The sequence below is a fragment of the Carlito syrichta genome, unplaced genomic scaffold (assembly GCF_000164805.1).
Source record: "Carlito syrichta isolate Samal-C Ts95f unplaced genomic scaffold, Tarsius_syrichta-2.0.1 Scaffold303719, whole genome shotgun sequence".
NCBI lineage: Eukaryota > Metazoa > Chordata > Mammalia > Primates > Tarsiidae > Carlito > Carlito syrichta.
The window spans coordinates 160206-184545 of NW_007247815.1; the positions used below are offsets into that span (position 1 = coordinate 160206).

Consider the following 24340-nt stretch of genomic DNA (forward strand, 5'->3'; position numbering starts at 1 on the left):
CAGGCTCAGGCAATTCACTCACCTCAGCCTCCCAAGGTGCGGGATTACAGGCTGAGCCATTGTAGAGGCGAGGTCTCACCAAGTTGCCTGGGCTGGTCTCGAACCCTCGGGCTCAGGGTCTCCCACAGTGCTGGGATGACGGGCTGAGCCACTGAGACCGGCCAGCAGAAACTTTATTTTGAAAAAAACATCTGTTTCACTATGTATAACCTCTAGATGTTAGAAAATAAGTTACATAAGATGCAAAGAAGAAATCAATTCTGAAGTTCCAAAGAGAAATGGAAACCAGCAACAGAATTTTGGTGGGCAGGACACACGGCAGAGGAGAAAGAAGGTTTCAAGGCCGGGCCATGCTGCAACACAACTGTGTGATGACAACAACCCATAAACCTGAAGTCTGGACCTGTCCAAGGCTGCAGGAAAACAACAGGGTGGTTGAGATATCTAACAGTTCCTCATGAGTCTGGCCAAAGAACTTTCACTGATAATAGCGCTTCCCCAGAGGTAAACATGGTGCTGAGTTTCACTATAACTAGTTGTGAATTTGGGGCAGCCCATCAGTCAAAACTGATATGAAACTATGGTAGCTGAGCACCCTCGGTATGCTAGGCCCTCATGGCCAATGAAAAACAAGGCTTAGTTGAAACCAATTGTGTGTGGCCTTATGGGCTCATTTCCCCTAGCCAGGGTGCAACCTTCAATCCTTATGTAGCATAACCGATGAGCTATGGTGTGTTCTCTTGCTTGGCCAAGCGATAAAATAAATTTAGTGCTTGTTTGGTTGACCCCCTTTAGTAGTTAAAAGAGAGTAAAAGTATTTGGATGCTTTCTTTCAGGGGGAATGAAAGCAACCAAAATATGAATGGATAGGGTTAGGTAGGTTTGTCACTCAACATGACAAAATGGCAGAGAACCTCCTAAAAATGATAATACCATCACTCAGGAGGAACTTGTCCAGACACATGGTTAGGAGATTGATTCCTAAGCAAAGAAAACTGAAACAATGCCCTAGTGCCTTTACAGTTCTGTGGAGGAATCTTGTAGATATGGGTCTTTAATGATATTTATCTTATTTTCTAGTTGAAGATTGTAACTGTAAATCAAAAGGAAGATATGGAAGTATATAGCAGATAACGAAAAGAACTGATCCAAATGATTGGCTTCTCTCAAAGAGTATAAGAAATCTCTCTCAGTATACCAGTCACAGGTAAATCCCATACACTTTCATGGGTTCATACTTGGCAAACTTATAGATTGATTGATTGATTGATTTGAAGTTGGGGTCTGGCTGGGCTCGGTGGCTCAGCCTGTCATCCCAGCACTTTGGGAGGCCCAGGCGAGTGGATGGCCTGAGCCCACGGGTTCAAGACTCCACCGGGCAACTTGGCGAGACCTCTTCTCTACAATAAATCAAAAATTAGCTGGGCATGGTAGCACGCACCTGTAGTTCCCGCTAGTTGGAAGGCTGAGGTGGAAGGATCGCCGGAGCCCAACAGGTCGAGGCTGCGGTGGCCAGGAGTGGCCACTGCACTCCAGTCTGGGCAACAGAGTGAGACTCCAACTCAAAATAAAGAAAGAAAGAAAGAAAGAAAGTCGGGGTCTCACACTGTCACCCAGGCTGGAGTACAGTGGCACGATCATGGCTCACTGTAGCACCACTATGCCAATTTTTTTTTTTTGTAGATACAAGGTCTTGCTATGCTGCCTAGGCTGGTCTCAAACTCTGGAGCTCAAGCAATCCTCTTTCCTTGGCTTCCCAAAGTGCTGGAATTACAGGCATGAGCCACCATGCCTGCTGCAAACTTGGACTCATATCTGAAGACAGCCTAACATCACCTCTTTTGTGACATCCGGGATCTTTTCAATAGTCACTTCTGCCTCATACCCTCAACACCTGACAGTCACCATTGTTCCAATACTTATCTCATTGCTATTACTTTATAAGCATTCTGTTATCACACTAGACAGTGCATTCCTACCATGTTTGCTGAGGGAGACAGTGGATGAGTATGACTGCACAGCCAGAGAACTGGCTCAAGAGGCAAGATCTCTTCTTCAAAAACAAATTCTGTCCACTCCGTCACAAATGAGCCTGTGGAAGAGGCAATGCCGAAAGCATCTCCAGAAACAAATACAGTCCAATGAACTCCAATTTTTAATGGGCATCACATAGGGGACGGCTAGAAGGCAAGTAATTAATAGAGCTCAAATGAAAGCAAAACGCAAAGGACAGAAACCTGCAAGGACAAAAACAATGCAAAAGTTCAGAGTGAGCAGAAGTTTGCAAACAATGCGATGGAAAAGTCACAAAAAAATTGTAGGGATGTGAAAAGGCTGAAGAAGAAAGAAGTAACAAGCCCACTGAGTAGCATTAACTTGTGAGAGAGATGGTTGATAAGAATGTAAAATCCGCTGAGGTGAGTGGACTGCCTGAGCCCGTGGGTTCGAGACCCACCTGGGCAACTTGGCGAGATCTCGTCTCTACAATAAATCAAAAAATTAGCCGAGCGTGGTAGCACGCACCTATAGTTCCAGCTACTTGGAAGGCTGAGGCGGAAGGATAGCCGGAGCCCAACAGGTCGAGGCTGTGGTGGCCGGGAGTGGCCACTGCACTCCAGTCTGGGCGACAGAGTGAGACACCAACTCGGAAATAAAAGAATGTAAAATCCAAGATAAAGTTTCTAGTGTTGTGTGTATAAAGCAATTCTCTGAGTTGCAGAATCACTACTAGTAATCTCTGAAAAGTCACTGAGAAAGAAGATTAGAAACAAAGCAAAAACAAAAACAAAAAAACCTGGTTTTTAAAGAAAAAAAAATTAGAAGTAACACACTAAGCAGCTTGATAGCAGCCATCAAAATAGTAAAAGGACAAATCACAAATCATTTGTGATTGCTCGCAGATGAATTACCGACTGCCAGGAGCCACCATAGGTACCCTAAAACGAGTGAATACAGATGAGCATAATTCTTTTTTGGGGGGTTGGGCTGCAAGATTTGACATATTGTTCGGTCAGTCATAGGCCCAACAATTGATTTACGGAAACCGAAATACTTAAAGATAATTATTCAATCATTTAATAATAATATATTATTTAAATAATTAAATAATTATTTAATTAAACATAATAATATGCCATAATGGAAAAAGCTTTCCAACTCATCCTTTGTACCAGTGACTTGGCTAAAAACCCAGAAGGTATGTTATTAAAGTTGTATATCTCACCCAAGAACATGTTTAATGTTAAAAATCAGCCTTTGGAATTCACAGAAAAGTAGAATGGCTAGAAAACAAAATTAAATTAAAATTCCAATTTAGGAGGAAAAACAGATTGCCCCCCCCTTGTGAGTATAACTGCTGTCAACAAAATAGTGAATTACAATGTCTTATTAACAACAATAAAGGATCACAAGTACTATTATATGTTACAGATGCATTAATCAAGGGGTAAAGACAAATAATAACACATTTATAAATAAATATTATAAACTATTATAAAATAAATAATAAATATTATAAGCGCATTAACCAAACAGTAAAGAATCTGAAAACTCTGTCTTAGGTGGAGAGGTTTAGAAACTTGGGATACTCGGCATAGAACAGAGCAGGCCGAGAGAGAATGCGGTGGTGTCTTCAAACACAAGCAATCATCAATGAAGGAGGGATCAGATGTACTCTATGTGGATACTAAGTAACTAGTGACAAGTAGAGCAAGTTGCAAGGAAATACATTTTAGCCAAAAACTTAAAAACAACTTTCTACTTCAGAGTTTTTCAAACAAGAAAGGAGCAGCTTGACTTGGACAAGTCCTGGGACATTGTTACAGCTAGAAACTTTCAAGTCAAGACTGGAAAAGTCCAGGTTGCCAAATGCAGTGGCAATTGGCCCTAGCATGGCAGCCCAGGTGACCTCTGCCTTTCAACTAAAAGATTTTAGGACTATAAAATTAGGTATGGGGTCTGTTTTAAGGAGATAAGTGGAAGAAGGAAAATTAGACATCAAGTTAACATGAACCTGAGGCAGAGGAAAAACTTCAGTCTTTTCTTTCTAATCTCACAATTACTTATTCCAGGCCCCCAGAGCACCATCTAATAACTTTATTACCTGGTGCTTCTCTAACTCAGACCTACTCTTAGTGGGGGACTAAAGTTCCTCATATAAAACCATGCTATTGTGAAACTGCATTAAAATAGGTCACGGAGACACACTGGGAATCTGAATGCAGGAAAAGAAATTTACCAGCTGTTATCAGAGCTACACAGACATAACTACTTTACTGCATGTTGTTTACTTGAAAAAGCAGGAACATGTCTGCTGGTACCTCCTTTCTGTACAGAGAAGAGGATGCTACAACACACCCAAGAAACTGCTCCCAACAGACACACTGTACATCAAGTTCCTACACAGACGTCACTGCCTATGGCATTAAGGTGAGCTTCTTCATTTAAAACAGACACGAATGATTGACGCTCCCCTGTAACAGAATAATTATGATAAAACATGAAGCCGGGCTCGGTGGCTCAGCCTGTAATCCCACGCCTTTGGGAGGCTGAGGTGAGTGGAATGCCTGAGCCCGCGGGTTCGAGAACTGCCTGGGCAGCGAGACCTCATCTCTACAATAAATCAAAAAATCAGCTGGGCATGGTAGCACATGCCTGTAATTCCGGCTACTTGGAAGGCTGAGGCAGAAGGATCGCCAGAGCCCAGCAGGTCAAGGCTGCGGTGGCTGGGACCGGCCACTGCACTCCATCTGGGTGACAGAGTGAGACTCCAACTCAAAAAAATAAAAATACAAAATACAAAATACAAAAACCATGAATAAGTTGAAATCCAATCATATTACTTACTTTAAAAATTCATGTCAGTAAAGAAAAAAGTTAATACCACCAGGTTACTTTAATTTCTAGCACTGCACATCTGTCTCTTAAAATAATATATGTAAAAGTTCTGCTCAAAAAACCTAAACGCTTAGGAATTCTCCAACTACATTTGGACATATAAAGAGGAAATTATTATAATAATTTTTTTAAATGAATGGTGATAAAACATCATTCTTTATGGAAAAATTTCTAAATGTTTCAATGTTCTTTTTAGAATGTATATTTTAGAATGTAAATCCTAATATTTCCAAATTAATGTTTTCATTGAAGATGTTACATTTGAAATTTTCTAGTAGGGAACAGAATTACTCTAGTTATTTTTACAGTCTACTTGGAGGGTGCTATGGAGGTAGGAGTCAAGGAAAAAGGTTTTTTTGGCATCGGACACAAGTTGAAAGGGATCCTGGCTCCATTGCTTGGTAGCTATGGAACTTGGGAAATTACTAAGCCACTCAGAGCCGGTTTCCTTGCCCGTAAAGATGAGAAAACAAATATCACCTACTTGAAGGGGTTGTTCCGAGAATTCAGTGAAGTCATGTCTGTAAAGCTCCTGGCACAGAGTGACCAATCAGAGGGACCAACATGCACAAGTAAAACCAGAAAATGCTACAGGCCCTAGACAGCCAGAGTGCACACAACCCAGTACGGCACATCTGCTGACACCCTCGCGGTGTGAGCTATGAGTCGATCCTCAAGCTGACCTCGCTGAAGGATCCCTCTCTGACAGGTCACCTCCCCTTGTTGATAAGCATGTTCTCACACCTCCTTTTCCTCTTCCATCTTCAGAAACCCACCCACTCCCTCCTTGACCCCCCTATCTTCTTCCTGCCAGGGCTTACATTTGCGGCTTCTCTCCCTAGCCAAGCACCCAGAAGAACGGCCTGGAAGCTTCCACTTCACATCAAACTAGCTTCTACCCCTACTGCACTGAACTGCCTTTATCCAATCAGCAGAGCCCTTTGAACGGGAATCTAATGGATGTTTTTCCAGTCCTCATCTTAATGTGCCTCTCTCATCTGCTTGCAAACCCGCTGGCCATTCTTTCTTCTTGAAATGTTCTCTTCTCTCAGTTGCTTTTATTCGACCTCTTCTGAATGTCATCCTACTTGTCTTACTGTGCAGATCCATAATAAACACTGGAGTTTCCTGATTCTCTCCCCCATTCCTTAGCTCTGTTCTCTTTTCCCTTTACACTCTCTCCCTGTGTGATATCTCACCCTTTTCCAAGGCTGGAACCAGCAACTCTTAAATTTACACCTCAGCCCATTCTGTTCTCACTCTGGATTCACATACCTAACTGTGCATTTAGCAGTTCCATTGGGATAGCTCATAAATGTCTCAAGCTTCACAAATTTAAACTTAAATTCTTAGCTGGGTGCGGTGGCTCACGTCTGTAATCCCAGCATTTTGGGAGGCAGAGGCGAGAGGATTGCTTGAGTCCAGGGGTTCGAGACCAGCCTGGGCAACTTGGCAAGACCTCGTCTCTACAATAAATCAAAAAATTAGCTGGGTGTGGTGGTGCACACCTGTAGTTCTACCTACTTGGAAGGCTGAGGTGGAAGGATCGCCTGAGCCCAGCAGGTGAAGGCTGCAGTGGCCATGCACGTGCCACCGCACTCCAACCTGGGCGACAGAGTGAGACTCTGACTCAAAAACAAAACAAAAAACCCACTTAAATTCTTGAGATTCCACCTCAAAGCTGCTATATTCTGCTTCAGCTAATGGCATCTCCATTCATCTAATGATTCCATCCAAATTCCTAAACACAGTCAACAAGGCCCTGTGCGATCTGTCTCGGGTTACCTCTTCCCCCTTCTTGTGCAATTCTCCCTAAAAAGCATTCTGTTCAGGGCACACTGGCCATCCTGCAGACCAGGGAACCTACCAAGCTTTTTGTCACCTTAAGGACTTCTCATCTAAGTATTTTCCCTACCTAGATAACCCTTTCCTTTCTTCTCTCACCAGCTGTTCTCCTAAACACATAGGTTACCTGGTAAACCCCTGTTCATACCCAGGATCATTAAATGTCATTAATGCATGAGTACTAAATGACCTTTAAATGTCAGTTTCTCCAGAGGTCTTCCTTGTACCTCCCTCCTGTCCTTGCAATTCTCTTTTATAACAGCCTGTTATTTGTTCTCATGGCAAATACTACAACATGTAATAGCATATGCATTTAAGTTTTTCTCTGTCTAATGTCTGCCATGGTTTGAATGTCCCCTCTAAAATTCATGTTGAAATTTAATTACCATTGTCATGGTGTTAAGAGGTGATTAGGACATGATGGCTCTGCCCACACGAATGGATGAATGTTGTTATTACCGAATGAGTTTTTTTGTGTGTTTTGTTTGCTTGCTTTTGAGTCAGAGGCTCACTCTGTCATCCAGGCTAACAACACCCCCTTAAAAGAAAAAAATCAAGGATGGAGCTATTGAAATGGAGATTGCTCAGTCCCCAATGACCTCACCAGCATCTGCCTCAATACCTTCTGAAAATGAAATAACCAAATTACTGTTCAGCTTTCTGCTGTGCTAACAAAATTAATCTGAAGTACAAAATTCATGTGCTTTATATTATATGTTATGTAACTTCTAAAACAAAAGCTCTTCTAGCTCTCAATTGTGGAGTATGTGCACCATGGTTGTCATAAGCAACAGCAACATATTCTCACATGAGCAGGATAAATTAATGGAATGATTAATGACTTAGCTCCAATCATCCATGACAGTGATTTAAGCCACTCCACCTACTCAAAAGTAAGATACATCAATTTTGATTCTACTGTTTTGCACAACAGCTGTGTTCTAAAAATACATGTGCAGACTATATTTGTAAAAGCCACAGAGCAATTTAGAAATATAATGGTCATTTTTTAATTTAGAAAAGAGTATTTAAAACATGAATATCTAGGAGCCTCTAACTTAGCTGTTTCATACATTCAAATGATATTTTGACCATCTAGTCTGTCAAGTATTCCATAAATACACTAAAAATACTATTAAAAATTGTACTGATGTAATCCACATTCTTGTTCTTTGGTGCTTCTATATTAAAATTTATTTCACACTCTTTACTCTTCCTACCTGAACAATTCTTGTCTCACAACCGTCAAGCTACATTTATCATTTCAGTCCCTGAGAGCTCTACCTCAAAGTCACTTGAGGCTCTTCAAATAAACTCAGTTGCGTGATTCTAGAAACACAACTATTTTTAAAAAGACCATTTTCTTGGTCTCCACCACCTTTTACCTTAGATGCTAGATCCTCCCTTACTTTGAGAAGAGACCAGGAGGTACTCAATTCAACTAACTTATCTTCCCTTGTCCCTACAACACTTGGCATGCTCTCTATGTTGTTGACACAGTTGACTCTGCCTGATTGGGTGCTGAATCACAATTGCAAACTACGAACCCACCTGTTTCTTGCTAGGTCTTCTTCAGCCTGACCCACTAGCCTCTGCATTACCATTACCATTTTCATTAATGTGTGAGAAGCAAAATGCTAAAACAACTAGGCAAGACTGCTGCATGTAGCAACTTGGATGGATTTAGAGTCGATCATACTCAGTGATCTATCACAGAAACAAAGAACAGAGTACCATATGTTCTCACTCATAAGCGGACCTTGAACAATTATTATAATACTATAAGAAAAGGATTGGCAGTAGTGGGAAACTGTCAGGGGAGGGGGAGTGGGACCAGCAGTCAGGGGAAACTGCTAGGGGAGGGAAGGGCATACCTCATCAACAAGGGTACCTGCACAATCAACATTTGTATACCTAACTCTGAATTGTACCCCACATCTTTATTTTTTTAAAAAAAGACTGCTGCATGTTCAACAGCCCAATATAACACATAAACAAGTGCAGAAAAACAAACAGAGCTCTAACTATTTTGTTTATGCAAACTTTACGGAAATGGTAAATGAAAGAAAAGAGAAGTAAAAACATGTGAGCAAATGCCCCATTGCTCAAACACTAGGTCATCGCTTTTACAACTGAAGTGCCCAAGCTGGAAGAATTTCAGCTGTTAGAGCCTCCAACCCTGAAGCAAGAGAGACAACATTAGAGGAATTCTTACCACATCCTAAAAACACATGGTCAGGTACTTTTTGCTGGTATGTAGGGACTTTTAAAGTGTCCTTGGTAGAACACAGCTTCCCTAGTTTATTCTAAGGTTTCTAAGAAGACCTTTGTACTGAAAATTGGAAGATATTAGTTTGTTTCCCTAATACATTTAAACATTTTATCATTTAGATCAGTGATTCCCACTGATTTTTGTATTAAGAACTTATAGGTTCTATAAAATTTAAATCAGCATAGCTGAATGAAGAATACAGCATAATGATTAAGAGTGTGGGCTGTGAGGTCAGGCACACCTGGGCTGACACCTGGATCTGCTGCTGCCACATAGTTATGTGACCTTGGGCAGGTTACATAACATCTGCACGGCTTAACATCTTTATCTACAATTAGGATGACAACAGGATCTACTTCATGGGATAATTATGAGATCACATGGGACGCAAATCAGTCTCTGTTACACAGTCAGTGTCCAGTACATGTTAATTACCATTCATAGGGAATGACTGGTAGGTGATGGGCATGGGACTAGACCCAACGAGGAAGATACACATAAAAAAGAACTGACAATAAATAACAACAGATAGGTAAGACCGAGATGATGAGAGCATGATTGGGTGTATCCCAAGATAGACTGTGCGACGGGGCCCAAGAAAAGGCATAAAGGCAGTCTAGCAATACCCTCGGAGTCCAATGGCAGGAGAAGGTACATCTAGTTATGTGTGGATTGGTGGGGTCTGTCGGGAGGAATAATAAAACAGGAACTGTCTCAAGGAGACAGTGCCACAGTTAAAGATGGTTTTGACAGAGTGATATGCACGTTGCTCTACGAGTATATAAGGAGAGCATGGTGAAGGGCAGTTATTTGTATACAGAGATCAGAGTCCTAAGGGGACAAAGTTTAAGACGTACAGAAAATCAAAGTACGACATAAAGACAGAAGGGGAGGAATGAGCCATGTTGTGCAGAATCTCAAATACCAGAAAGGAAGTTGGGACACAGAAGTAACATCTGAGTCCTGTCCAGGAATACTCATCTAGCAAGATGCCTAGGAGGATATACAATTAGCAACTGATTTATGAGGGCAGAGAGTAAGAGGATTGTTCGGAATTTTCATATGTGAGTTTTGGGTGAAAAGAAAGGAAAATTTCTACTAAATCACCAACAGCTGATTCTCCTTATGAACATCTATTGCAAGTGTGAGCAATGAAGTTTCAGAGCTGTGAGCACAAAGCATTTTCTGGTTTAGAACTCAATTTTCTCTTGCTAAAGAGTCATTGTTTCAGCAACAATAAAGGTTTCAAAGGTATGTATGTATTTGTGTGTCTTCTATGAGAGCAAGAGAGCCAAGTGCATGTGTCCCTCTGTGTCTCTTCTAATAAGGGCATTAATCCTATCCTGAGGGCTCGACCCTCATGATCTAATTCTCTCTAAAAGGTCACCTACAAATACCATCACACTGGGGATTTAGGATTTCAACATGTGAACTTTGGGGGAGGGCAGATAATAACATTGAGCCCATAGCAATGTGATAAAAGTTATTTCGACATTGGCTTGAGACAAGTCCAAAATCAGGAGTCAGTGCAGCTGAAGTCTTCCTTATCTGTCAGCAACAACATTAAAAAGGGGAAGAAGGGGCGGGGCTTGGTGGCTCAGCCTGTCATCCCAGGACTTGAGGAGGCCGAGACGAGTAGACTGCCTGAGCCCGCAGGTTCAAGAACAGCCTGGGCAACTTGGTGAGACCTTGTCTCTACAATAAATCAAAAATTAGCCAGGCATGGTAGCGCGAGCCTGTAGTTCCGGCTACTTGGAAGGCTGAGGTGGAAGGACTGCTGGAGCCCAGCGGGTTGACGCTGGGGTGGCCGTGAGTGTGCCACTGCACTCCAGCCTGGGCAACAGAATGAGACTCTGACTCCACAACAACAAAAAGGACAGCTTAAACTTTCTTGGAAGTTGTGTCTTGGAGTCTGGAGTCTTGGGTCTTTCATTGAAGGTTGTGACTAGAGCCTGTTTATGGACAAGTTTCAGGGCAGAGCTCCCAACCCCCTGGAGGCAGACCAATACCGGTCAGTGGCCGGCTGGGAACTGGGGCCACACAACAGGAGGGGAGTGGCGGCTGAGGTCTGCCTTCTGTCACATCAGCTGTGGCATTAGAGTCTCAAAGGAGTGCAAAACCTATTGTGAACTGCGCATGGGCGGGATCAAAGGAGGGATCTAGGTTGCGAGCTCCCTATGAGAATCTGTGGCTTGATGACCCCCTACCTCCACACCCCAGCCCCACCTCCCCGTTCCGTGGAAAAATGCCAAAGAGGTTGAGGACCACTGTTTTGGGGGATAAAAAAACTCCCTGAAATTTGTCCCAAATTTGTGTCTGTATTTATTCTTACTTTTAATATATTTATTCTTACTTTCTCTTGTTTATTCCTGTATTCTTCATTTAGGGAGCGTGCTGTTATATTAAAATGCATTAGTGTTTATTTTGTAAAGTATTATTCTAAAAAAATACCATTTTATTTTTATAGATTTGATTTCATTCAACCTTCTCAGCAACCTTTTAAGGTAGGTATTACTGTATTATTATTCCCACATAGAAGAAAAGAAGATTATATTCAGGGTCCCACAGCTAGTAAGTAGTTCTATAGAGAGGAAACCTGCAGGCAGCTGCCACACCCAGCCTGAACCAGGACTTGGAATGTCCAGATCCATCTGGGATTTCAAGGTAAACAGAAGCATGCTTGTGATTTATCCCTGAAATTACTTTAATAGGAACACATTACACTGTACTGTGGAAAAGCATATTTATAGATCAAGCACTCTATGCGCCCCTGCCTTTGAATAACTGGTGAATCTGTGTTAGATGAATAATTTTCAAAGAAATTCATTTTTAAATGATAAAAAATAACCTCACTCTCAATATACTAAGAACTGAAGAATCCTCTAAATCAATAAGTAATTTTAAAAAGCACAGCCCATAATAAAAACAGTTAAACTATGATTCAACATGTACATGCTTATAAATGTTTAAAATAATTTTCATAAACTATTATTTATTCTGTGTACAAAACACTCTATTTTCAGTCTAGCTTAGTCCCGTCTAATCTATTCTGTTCCCTTCCACCTTTTTTTTTTTTAAAGAGTGCTGGTTCCTACCCACCAAATTGATTTTATGACACCCTAATGAGTTGTAACCTTCAGCTTGAAAAGCTGCATTTTACATGGAATTAAATCAAGTAACTAACTCAGCCTGTTCCTTAAAAATGAAGCAAAAAGTATGAGTCTAATTGTTAATGGTTAAATGTTTATAAGCCTTAAAAAAAAATCTCTAGACAAGGTTAATTATTTCCTGAAAACATTAGCAGATAGAACTTGACTTGATTGTGGATGTTTTTCCCAGGCAATATGTAAATGTTCCCTTAAGAGCCACCTGGTCTGAACTCCTCAAGAAAACAGGAAACATAAGCCTTAACATGACAGCTCATGTAAGAGTTTAATTAGCAATTAGTAATAGTGTCAAGGCACAGCAGCTTTTTCATAGAAACTGATATGAAATATTCTTAATCTTTTTAAGATTAATAAAATTGCTGCATCCTGAAAAACCCAGGTGACAAAAGTTGAAATTCACAAGTCATTTATGTCCTACATCGAAGAAGTGTTTTAAATATTCTTAGTCTGTCAGTCAACAAATATTTAACACTTGTTATATGCCAACCATTATTTAACAGGCATATTGAAAGAGTAATGAACTATTACAGAGTTCACACCTTCCAGGCAGATGGCCATTTGTGAGGAGACTGACTATAAACCCATAGACAAATAAATAAGTTCCATGGAGATCATGCAGAGTGTTCTTGGGCAGTGCCATGGATCACTTCGGGTACACAACACAACAGTCATCTAGGATGGTGCTTTGAAATTGAAATCAAATAGGATTTTCAGGAAAATCAACTAAAACATTCTGCTTCCAAACCTACATACAAATTTTCTTGTTCAACACATGATGATGCTAACAGCCACTTCTAATACCCCCTTCAGATAAAGTAAACATTAAAACTTAGAACAATGTAAATTGAGAGAACATGGAATGAAAAATAACCAGAGATATAGACACAGCAGACAGGAAATCGGAGCTCAGATGCGCCACTTAAATGCTAAGTGATTTGGGGAAAGTAAATTAACCTGAACATCAGATATAAACCTGCATTTATATCTACTCATAGGACCACGGTGAGGATACAGTGAAAGGATGTCTGTGAAGTACTTTGTTACGTATCAACAACAGCTTTTATTAAACACTTTTACTAGAATCAGTAGGTATTGTGACATGCAATAGAAAGACCAAATATTAAGAAGGTAAAGAGTTAACACTGACCAAGTACTTAAAACTGTTCAGTTTGCTTTTCATGTATCAACACAACTAAAACTTATGATATTGAGGCTGGGTAGGCAGAACAGGTTAGGCACAGATAGGAAATTTCTTCCAGTTTTTAGTTTTTATTAAGAAAGCATCCAGATATCTCCTGGACAGGCCGAACAGCCCTGAGGACCAGAATGTGGATTCACTGTGGACTCCCAGGCCACCCTACCCCCTCACCCATCACAGGCAGAGAGATGGCAATCCTTCCCAAGCAGATGTTCCTGCCTACTTATTAACATATTAGTCACTAGATGTATATATCAGGTCTTTTGTAAAAAGAAAAAAGCTCAGTTTCTCTCTCACCCATGTCAGCTCTTTCTGGCATGTCCCTCTATCTTTCCCCTATTCTTTCTCTAATAAATTCTGTTTTAAAACTTTATTGGGTGCTCTGAAATCATTTCAGGGTTGAGTCAAAGAACCCACAAGTTTCATGCCACATCCCACCCAGCATCAATATGACTGAATATCTGAATCCAACAAGTAACAATAAGTCTCTCCTCAAATTTCAGGATGGTCAGCTCTCTAGTATCCCTTGTCCAACAGGGAAAAACAACCGGCAGACTGTTTTTTTTTTTTTCTTGAGTTGGAGCCTCACTCCGTTACCCAGACTAGAGTGCAGTGGCCGCTCCCGGCCACCGCAGCCTCGCCCCGCTGGGCTCCGGCGATCCTTCCACCTCAGCCTTCCAAGGAGCTGGAACTACAGGTGCACGCTACCATGCCCGGCTAATTTTTTATTTATTGTAGAGATGAGGTCTCGCCAAGTTGCACAGCCAGGTCTCGAACCTGCAGACTGTTAACTAAAGAAAGGACAGGGGTTCACATCACACCACTCTACCCATGTGGGATAACCATTCTTGACACAGGCGGATCACCAAGAGAGGACGCCGTCCATATCTGAGAAAGAGGGCAATGGCTTTTTTTCTGTTTAAACTTATTTCTTCATTCACTGCTTCATTAGACACGAAGCAATCTTAAGATTAAAGTGGATCGCTGTAATGTAAAAGTCCTGATTTATACGGATGTAGCATACTTGACGGCATGTTTCCTGTTACCTGGGTAGGTTAATACTCTGACATTAACTATATTATGGATTGATAAAGATGACAAGACATGTAGTATGGGATAGTTTCAAGTTATAAACAAGTTGTTTTTTCAAAGGTCACATACGAGTTATCTTCAGAACCCATGATTTCTCCCAATTAATTTGCAATGGTGTAAATTAATGTTAAGCTGCCAGGACTGTCCATAGAAGTAGATGCAATTCACTTGTGATTAGCAGCAGGTCAGGTAACCCGTGAGCTATAGACCCCATTCTGGCCCAAGGTGCCACATGGCCTTGGGCAGCATCGCAAAGCATAAGCTCTGGAGGGAGAAGGCCAGAGCTGAGTTCAAATTCTCATTCAGCTGCCTTCTTCTCAGTGAAGTTATTCAACCTCTTTGAATCTAAATTTCCACAGCAGTCATATTTGGGGATGATTTTTTTTTTAAATGAGATGTTTGGTATAAAGATAATCTGAGCCAGGCTCGGTGGCTCAGCTTGTAATCCCGCCCCTTGGGAGGCTGAGGTGAGTGGATTGCCTGAGCCTGCAGGTTCGAGACCCACCTGGGCAACTTGGTGAGACCTCATCTCTACAATAAATCAAAAAATTAGCCAGGTGTGGTAGCGCGCGCCCGTAGTTCCAGCTACTTGGAAGGCTGAGGTGGAAGGATCGCCGGGGCTCAGCAAGTGGAGGCTGCGGTGGCTGGGAGCGGCCACTGCACTCCAGTCTGGGCGACAGAGTGAGACTCCAAGTCAAAAAAAAAAAGATAATCTGGATCCGTTTTCCCAAGGCTTTTTCACATCAAGGCATGCATAAAGAAGATAATACTTATAATCAGTCCAGGGGCAAGATGCTGATCATAAAAGGTGACCAGCCCAGGTCTCTAACCACTTGGAGAGCTGAGGGGGGTATCCCTGGCATGCCTACCCTAGACATGATAGCGTGTCAACTAACACCAGTGGTGAGGCTCAGATTACCAATTTATATATATAAAGTGCCCTGATATGGGACCAGCATATCATGGGTACTTTTGCCTCACAGGCTTAGGGTCCAACTGTTAAATGAAAGCATGCCCTAGATTTCTCAAGGCCCTCCAGACCATATAATTCCACTCTATGGTATTTCAGAACTTAATAGTGCTCATAACAAGCATGTCTGGAAAACTGTATGATTCCGATTTGGATTGTTGTAATTCCTCCTTTCTCCCTGATCTGTACAACAGGAGCAGCTCAGGGATGAAAGCAGGATATCAAGATGAGAACTGGATGAAGACAATGTGCAGGTAAATACAGGAGTGAGGTCAGGAATAGTTTGCTATTAACGAAACGTCTGAGTCCTCACTGCTAGGCACTTTTCCCACATGACCTCAATCTTCACAGCCATCCTGGTTTCGTTTCATTTCAACAAGAATGCTCCAAAGTGCATTGCTTGCACACTTAATCAAAACGGCTACAGAGAGTTCAAATATCCTCCCCGACAAAAGGAACAAGGGACCAGCTGTTCATCTCTGGCCCTCCTTGCTTGATCCCGTTTGGGTTTCTCTCCAGTTGCAGCCAGGATGCTTCCTTCTTCTAAACCTTCTTGTTAGTGGATGATTTTTAGCTACATTTAACAACCGAAGAAGTATAGGGGAAAGGAATTTTAGAAAGCTCGTCCAAGGCTATCTGCTGAAGTGATCCACAAACATTAGGTATTAGGATGGTGGGTCAGGGTCCAGGGTTGAAGAACTGCCAGGACCGAAGGAGCTAAGACATACTCTGCCCTCTGTATCCTTTGTCACACAGGCTGATGACAAAGGTGGCCAAGTGTCCTCTGCTGGCTCGTGAAGGGGATGGGTAAGAGGAGAGAACAGGTGGGAGTGGCAGTTCTGCTTTTCATGATAACCAGGGAATCATGGAGGTGGGGAGCCAGCAGGAGACCCACGTGAACATTACCTGGTCGGCTGATGAGCCTTTATTTTTTATTTTTATTTTTTTATCTTTTTTGAGTTGGAGTCTCACTCTGTCACCCAGACTGGAGTGCAGCGGCCGCTCCCGGCCACCGCAGCCTAGACCTGCTGGGCTCCGGCGATCCTTCCGCCTCAGCCTTCCGAGTAGCTGGAATTACAGGCACGCGCTACCATGCCCGGCTAATTTTTTCATTTATTGTAGAGACAAGGTCTCGGCAAGTTGCCCAGGCGGGTGTCGAACCTGCGGGCTCAGGCAATCCACTCACCTCAGCCTCCCAAAGGCGCAGGATCACAGGCTGAGCCACTGAGCCTGGCTGATGAGCCTTTATTCAGAGGCCCTCAGACCTTCTCAGAGGGGAAAAGTAAACCGCCCACAAAACACCATTTGGGTTAACTGCACATGTATTATGGATGTCCCCAGTTAGCCCTTGACCCTGAAAAATGTGTTTTTGAATTTTTGAACACACCTGTAAACAACATAGAGGGGCCTACTTGAAAATCACAAAAACCAGTCAAATGAGTGTGGAAGGAGAGAGCACCCCATCTGGAATCACTGAAGAGATATCTGAATTCTAACTACCAGGGAAGGGAGGAAGAAGCAGGGACATCAAGAATAAGTCACCCTAGAGGACAGTCTAATTTGCACATAGAACAAGTAGTAAGTACAGGGAGTATAATTTGCTATAACGATTCAGTTTTTCATTTGGTTTTCAAGATCTGTCAGAGATCAAGGGGTTAATATACACATATATATAACATACTAATTTTGCTCTTATAAATTTTTTGCAAAAACACCTGAAAAGGTCTCACAGTCATTCAACCTAGAATTAACAAAACTATCCCAAAGCACCTGAAAACCAGGTGGACCAAGGTCAGGAGTCCTGAAAATTCAGCAGGACTTATCTAGAACAAATCTAGTGATACCAATACACCCTTCTGTTTCAAGTAACATGGGAACATTTCAAGACGAATTCAGAGAAAGGAAGGAATGGATGACCTGCAAATCACTGATTTCAACCTAAAATTATTAAAATTAGGTCTTTTAACTTTGCTTTAATGTTAAACTGAGGGAAAGAAAAACATCAGCAAAGGAGGTTTGGTAGAGGATTGTTTACAAAACATACAGTGTTTATAAAACCACATAAGATAGCATACAAAGAAAACACTAGCTGTTTACGCAAGAGAAAAAGAGCAGGGGGGGAACAGTTCGAAGAGCAATTTTTTTGGTTTCAGACACACAAGTGTGGCAGCAGACAGAACAGCAGAGTAAACGTTCCTTGTGATTTCCTCCGAAAGCTAGCTGAGATTTGTGTAAGGTGGTGTAATTTAGTTAGAGAAAACTGTGATTGCATCAACTTGGCCTTACCCTTGGCCTGACTTTATACCCATCTCTAGAGTGCTAGCTTGCACTGCTCTTAAGTGCTCTGCTCCAGAGAAATCTGTCCGATGTTGTCAGAAATTGGCTCTCAAGTAAGTTCTGTCAGTAATTCCACTTGATGATAATTCCATAGTTTTGTCAGAAGGCACTTGAAAAGATTTACAACTTTGGAGGGTTCTTTTCTGTTTGTGGGCTTTGAGAGTTCTTCTTTGTTTTTGGTTTGCTGTTTTGCTTTTAATAGCTTAGCCATTTCTGGCTTCCACTGTGTTGGAATGGCTAAGCTACAGACTTGTCTGTCTATGTTCTCTCTCTCCTCTCTCCCTCCCTTTCTCCCTCATTTCTGAGTTACAAGCCATGTCATCTTACTGTTTTACCAGCACCACTGATTCTGGTCCAAGATCGTACTTAAGCATTTTTGGACATGTTTTTCTTTTCATTGTTAGAATTTTTTCAGAAGACAGCAAGGTAAGAATAACAATTAAAATTTACACTTCTAAGTGGAAAAAAACGATGCTGTTCTTCTAGAACAGTTTTGGTTTACTTGTTTGAGGCGCTCCCCATTCTACATTTTAGGAACAAGAACAGGCTGACACTGAACAGGTTGTTATTATCCACCAGTTAACCTTACTATTAGAATCACTTTGGATTCAGACCAGAGTTTTTAAAATCACTATGTGGGGCATCCATAAGCCAAAAAACAAGAACCACCTTGACCTAAACTCATGCCTTATACAAAATTACCTCGAAATGGATCACAAACTTAAAGATAAAACACAGTACTATAAAACCTTTAGAAAAAGAAAAGGAGAGAATCTTTAGAACCTAGGGCTAGGCAAAGAGATGTTAAAATTGACACCAAAAGCACAATTCATGACAGGGGAAGCTGATAAACTGAACCACATCAAAATTAAACACTTTTGCTCTACAAAAAATTCCGTTAAGAGGCTAAAAAAGACAAACTACAAACTGGAAGAAAATTTTTGCAAACCACATATCTGACAAAGGACTAGTATACAGAGTGTATAAAGAAGTCTTTTTTTTTTTTCCCTAGAAATTGAGTTTCACTATGTTGCCCTGGCTGGTCTTGAACTCCTTGTCTCAAGCGATCCTCCCGCGTAAATCTCCCAAAATGCCAGGAGCCACCATGCCCAGCCTAGAATGCACATAAAAATATGTTCAACTTCACTAGCCATGAAGGAAATATAAATGAAAACCTCAATGAGATATCACTACATACTTATTAGAATGGCTAAAATAAAAAATATCAAGAACACCAAATTCTGGTGACACTGCAAAGAAACTGACTCACTCATACTTTACTGATGGGTATGTCAAAGGGTACAATCACTTTGAAAAACAGTATCACAGTTTCTTTCAAAACTAAACATATACTTACCATTTGGTCCAGTAATTTCATTCTTGGACATTTATCTCAGAGAAATAAAAAGCCTAATGTTACACAAAACTTGTCCACAAAACATCCTAGCAGCTTTGTTGCTAATAGCCTAAACAAGAAACAACCCAACTGTCCTTCAGTGGGTGAATGACTAAAAAGTTATGCTACATCCATACCATGGAATTCTTTGAGCAATTAAAAAGGTCCAAAGTCGGGCACAGTGGCCTGTAATCCTGGCACTTTGGGAGGCTGAGGCAAGAGAATTGCCTGAGGCAGGGGTTTGAGATCATCCTGAACAACTTGGGGAGATCTCGTCTCTACAATATATCAAAAAGTTAGCCAGGCGTGGTAGCACATGCCTGTAGTTCCGGCTACTTGGAAGGCTGAGGCAGAAGGATCACGTGGGCCCAGCAGATCAACGCTGGGGTAGCCATGAGCATGCCACTGCACTCTAGCCTGGGTGACAGATTGAGACTCTGACTCAAAAAAGGACCAAACGATTGATACATGCAACAGCTTATATCTCAAGGGAATTAAGCTGAGTGAAAAAGAAAAGCTAAATGCCAAAGGTTACATACAAAGGTCCATTTATATCATACTCTCGAAATGACAAATTACAGAGATTAGAACATATTAGTTGTTGTCAGAGGTGACAGAAAAAGGAAGGGGGGTGGAGATGGCTACCAAAGGGTATTACGTGGGATCCTTTTAATGGAAGGATTAATCCAATCCTGTTCTATATCTTGCCTGATGGTGGCCACACAAACCTATACATGTGATATAACTCCATACTAAATACATACAAACACACACACAATGAGTACTTATAAATCTGGTGAAATCTGAATAAGGTTGACATACTGCATCAGTGTCAATTTCCTAGTTGTGATACTGGACTACAGTCTTGCAAGATGTCACCTTTGGGGGCACTGGCTGAAGGATACAGGCTCTCTCTCTGTTATGCCTTACAAGTACACATGAATCTACAATGATCTCAAAGTAAGACATTATGTCATTCTTACTTATTCTAAATGTACTAGCATTTCATCCTTTAGATGCCTGATTTCTTCCCTCCTCAATCTGGTTACTCTCTGTAGTCCTAACAGCAGAAAACAATTCACTACAGTTTGTAGTTTAATTCTTGTTTTCCAAAAACCCTTATTCATGGTTTATTCCTAAATGGAATACATGCCCTTTGGAGACGGCCCTATGTTTGAATACTGGCTATCATGCTATACAAAATGGACAAAATACTTTCTAATTCTTAATTACATTACTGATAAAATACAAAATAAAGTAACCAATGCCATAGGTTTATTTTGAAGATAAATAAAATAAAAAGCAAAGCACTTAGTATGTGGCAGGTTCTTTAGTTATTTCATTCCTTTTCCCACCAATAACCTAAAATCCAGCTTAATTATTGACTAAACACATCATCAACAAACTTTGGCTTCTAGTTTCAAGGCTTATATTTAGAAAACAGCAAATGCATCTTTAATGAGCATAGATTGGGGTTTGGGAATAGAGTGAGACTAAATTTGGTTCTTAAGCAGTATTTCCGTTTAGGAGGGGAAAAATGACAATTTTAAGCCTATGTTCTCTGAGTCTGAAAGCATTCTGGTCATCAAAATAATTTATAAATGTTTAACATATCATTTATTTTATTATGATTCATGCCTGCCATATAGATGTTCAAATCTGTAAACAGTAATCAATCATATTCTAGATTATGTCTACTCAGATATCAACAAATGTATATAGGTTGAACAAATTCAAGCCTTAAAAATGCATGAATTCCAAAATATACTTTCACCAAAATATATTTCATCTACCTACAAAAATATTTTTTATTAATGAACTCCTCACAAATAAGCTTTAAATGTGTCATAGATTTTTGGTTGTAGCTTAACTAACTAAGTTCAGAACAGCAAAGGCAAAGCACTTAGGATTTGAAATTCAAGGTAGATGGCCAAACATGGGATTCAGAACAATCTGTAGGTCAGTGCATGATAGCAGGACTCTCTGAGCAGCACTGGTCTTAGAGAACTATCAAAGTTAGAAAGAGAAGAACCAAATGTCATTCCTCTAATATAAACAGGAAAATGGACAAAGCAAAGCATATTTAACTTCTACTGGTTACCTGCTCTGTTTACGAACAGCCATAAAGCACAAAATGCTAAGTAATACTTGAGGACAAAGTCCCCTCCATTTTTTTTTTTTTTTTTAAGGACTGATATAATTTTGCAAAGTGAATGCTTACCGAGCAAAATAACTTTGTTTCCGTTCCTTCTTCTCTTCCTTGGTATCCATAATACGCAATCAAAAGTGCAAAGTATTTGGAAAAGTCTTTCTTTTTAATCAGTGAGTCATAACTCTGTAACAGAAAAAAAAATCAACTGTAAATTTAACAGTTTATAGTGGCCAATATGAAGAATAAAGCAGAGTTGAGCTACATGGCCCAACACAAATGAAAGATAAACTTTAACTAGAAAACAGTCACATGAGTCAAATACAAAATGCAAATACCCATGGGGAAAAAAAGGAAACAGAAAACTACAGTTAGTATGGAGATGTTAAATCCCAAAAACCTGACGAAAACCAAAACGGAAGTATTTTCCTCATATTTAACGATTATTTTTAAAACATGACAAAATGAAAACCTTCACCGACTATAGAAGATTGCAGGCTAGCTATACAGATATTAGCTATTTTTAAAAAATTTTGAACTCGTAACGACTCTTTCCAAGTCATTAATCATGAATATGTCTCACAGATAATTATGTAAAATGGCTCACTTAGGTGTTTTGCAAAAATGTTCTTCTCTGAAAGTAAAAATAACCTCGGCGCTCTGTTTTATTTTTGGAAACATGCCAGCAAGTACATCCCACGTGAGCAAATGTGGAAATGAAAGTACAAAGACTCAGGAATCTGTTCCTCAGAATGGCTTCATCCCTTTCTTTCCCTCTCCTCCCCCTGCGACCCTCACCTACGCTTGCCAGCGGTGGCTTAAGCCTATAATGACTGGTTGTCTCTCCAGATCAACCTTCCTTAAATACCACTGTCAGCATGCCACGCCCCTGCTCAAAAGCGTCCATCGTCTACTTACTGCCTGATTCACCAATCTAACATTTTCTGCAGAGCCTGAACACTCCTGACATCGGTCCTTTCACCCTGAAGCAAAAGTAGGTTCAACAATCATATTTAAATTTTTTAAAAAGCCAAGTGTAGTCACAAACAAAACCATGGACTAACTCATTTCAGTTCTATGAACAATTTAGTCCACAAAAGGTATCACATGAAAAGGGCTCTGATAAACAGGAGAGACTCCCAAACATGACATTTGTTCTAATGGTATTTACTGTCTTTTGCAATGGCAATGTGATGTATACTGTCGGGGGTGGAGTCACAGGGTGCCACTAGAGCCTAAGGAGAAACACTTAGCCATTCCACAATATATACATTTCAAAACATCGTGTTGAACACAATAACTGTTTACCCTTTCTTCTATTTGTCAACTTCAAAAAAAAATAACACTTTGCCTCATGTAGGGCCCAGCCCAGGGACTCTGCACGCACTGAGGCTGTCAGCCTGAGAATGGAAGCAAGTTCAGATGGAACAAAAGCGAGAAGACAAAGCCATTCCCTGCTGCTCCAGGGTGAAGTGAGCTGAGGATGAAGACATGGAAGGATCGGGGGTCACGGGAGACCTTGTGTGCCATGCCAAAGAGCTTGAACTTAATCCCCGCTATGCTACGTGTTGCCCACTGCCATCGCTGTACTTTGTCAGAGAGCGCCAGGTGATCGCGCTGAACCCAACGGCAGCACTTGCAGCAGCCATTACCCAATTGATCAGAGGTGGTTCATGCGATAAAACCAACTTTGTCTTCCCTGATGTATGTGGAAGGAAGACACCACAGGGTTTCACAAGAGGCAGAGCAACATAATCACATTGTAGAGGCAGAGGATGGACTTAACAGGATTAAGGACAGGACAACGTGGACTCATGAGAGAGAAATTACAGTAAAACTACTTGAGAGGAGGATCCGAATCTTGACACAGGAGGATGGGTAAATGAATTTAGGAAGCAAAGGAGTTAGATTTGGTGACTCATTCTGTGTAGCCAACAAAGGAGAGGAAGGAAGAATGCCCTCCAAGTTTCTGCTTCCGGAACTGGGTAGGCTATGCCACCAAATATATGATACCACATACACGAAGAGGGCAGACTGTGTGGGATGGGGGAGTGGAAGGACATGAGAGATCAGTGTTGAACATATTACCCCTGAGATACCAAGGGACAGTCAGCCGGAGACATTCGCCAGACGGATTTCATCGCAAGTGCAGGACAATGAAGGACAGAGTAAGGAATTCAAAATTATCAGCATATGGTTGTAGTTAGGAAGAAAAGAGAAAACAATAATGATATCACCCTGGAAGCCTAACAACTATGCATACAGCCCTGCTTGAAAACAACGGGAGAGGCCGGGCTTGGTGGCTCAGCCTGTAACCCCAGCGCTTTGGGAGGCTGAGGTGAATGGATTGCCTGAGCCTGTGGGTTTGAGAACCACCTGGGCAACTTGGCGAGACCTCATCTCTACAATAAATCAAAAAGTAGCTGGCATGGTAGTGCATGCCTGTAGTTCCAGCTACTTGGAAGGCTGAGGGGGAAGGATCGCCAGAGCCCAGCAGGTCGAGGCTGCGGTGGCCGGGAGCGGCCACTGCACTCCAGTCTGGGTGACAGAGTGAGACTCCAACTTAAAAAAAAAAAAAGAAAGAAAACAATGGGAGACACAGTCTCAACTCTTACTGGTTCATCTCCCCACCCTTGACAAGGGCTTCACCTTCAAGGAGTTTATCATCCAGTAGGGAAAATGTGACTGTGCAAATAACTGAACTGTAGGGTAGTAACCTGGTGCTGTGCAGTGAATAATACTATGAGTCCAGAAGATGCAAATTCAGTTCTGACTGGGTGATAAAATAGTGGTTAGGACTTCAATAGGTAAAGAAGAGACCCGCGGGTTCGAGACTCGCCTGGGCAGTGAGACCTCATCTCTACAATAAATCAAAAAATCAGCCGGGTGTGGTAGTACGTGGCTGTAATTCCGGCTACTCGGAAGCTGAGGCGGAAGGATCGCGGGAGCCCAGCAGGTTGAGGCTGTGGTGGCCGGGAGCTGCCACTGCACTCCAGTCTGGGCGACCGAGTGAGACTA

At 41.4% G+C, this 24340-nt stretch overlaps 1 protein-coding gene across 2 annotated transcripts in view; it reads right to left on the minus strand.

Annotated features, from left to right (window-relative positions):
- NCOA7 (nuclear receptor coactivator 7) overlaps window positions 1-24340 on the minus strand; it is a 163818-nt gene that overhangs the window by 115622 nt on the left and 23856 nt on the right. Inside the window, exon 2 of one of the 2 annotated variants that reach the window (XM_021712906.1) lies at window positions 21395-21506. In XM_021712906.1, the coding sequence (XP_021568581.1) occupies window positions 21395-21444 (50 nt within the window). In that variant the 5' untranslated portion in view covers window positions 21445-21506. Of the gene's footprint in view, window positions 1-21394; window positions 21509-24340 lie in introns of both variants that reach the window. The other variant, XM_008059099.2, reaches the window with a different exon arrangement.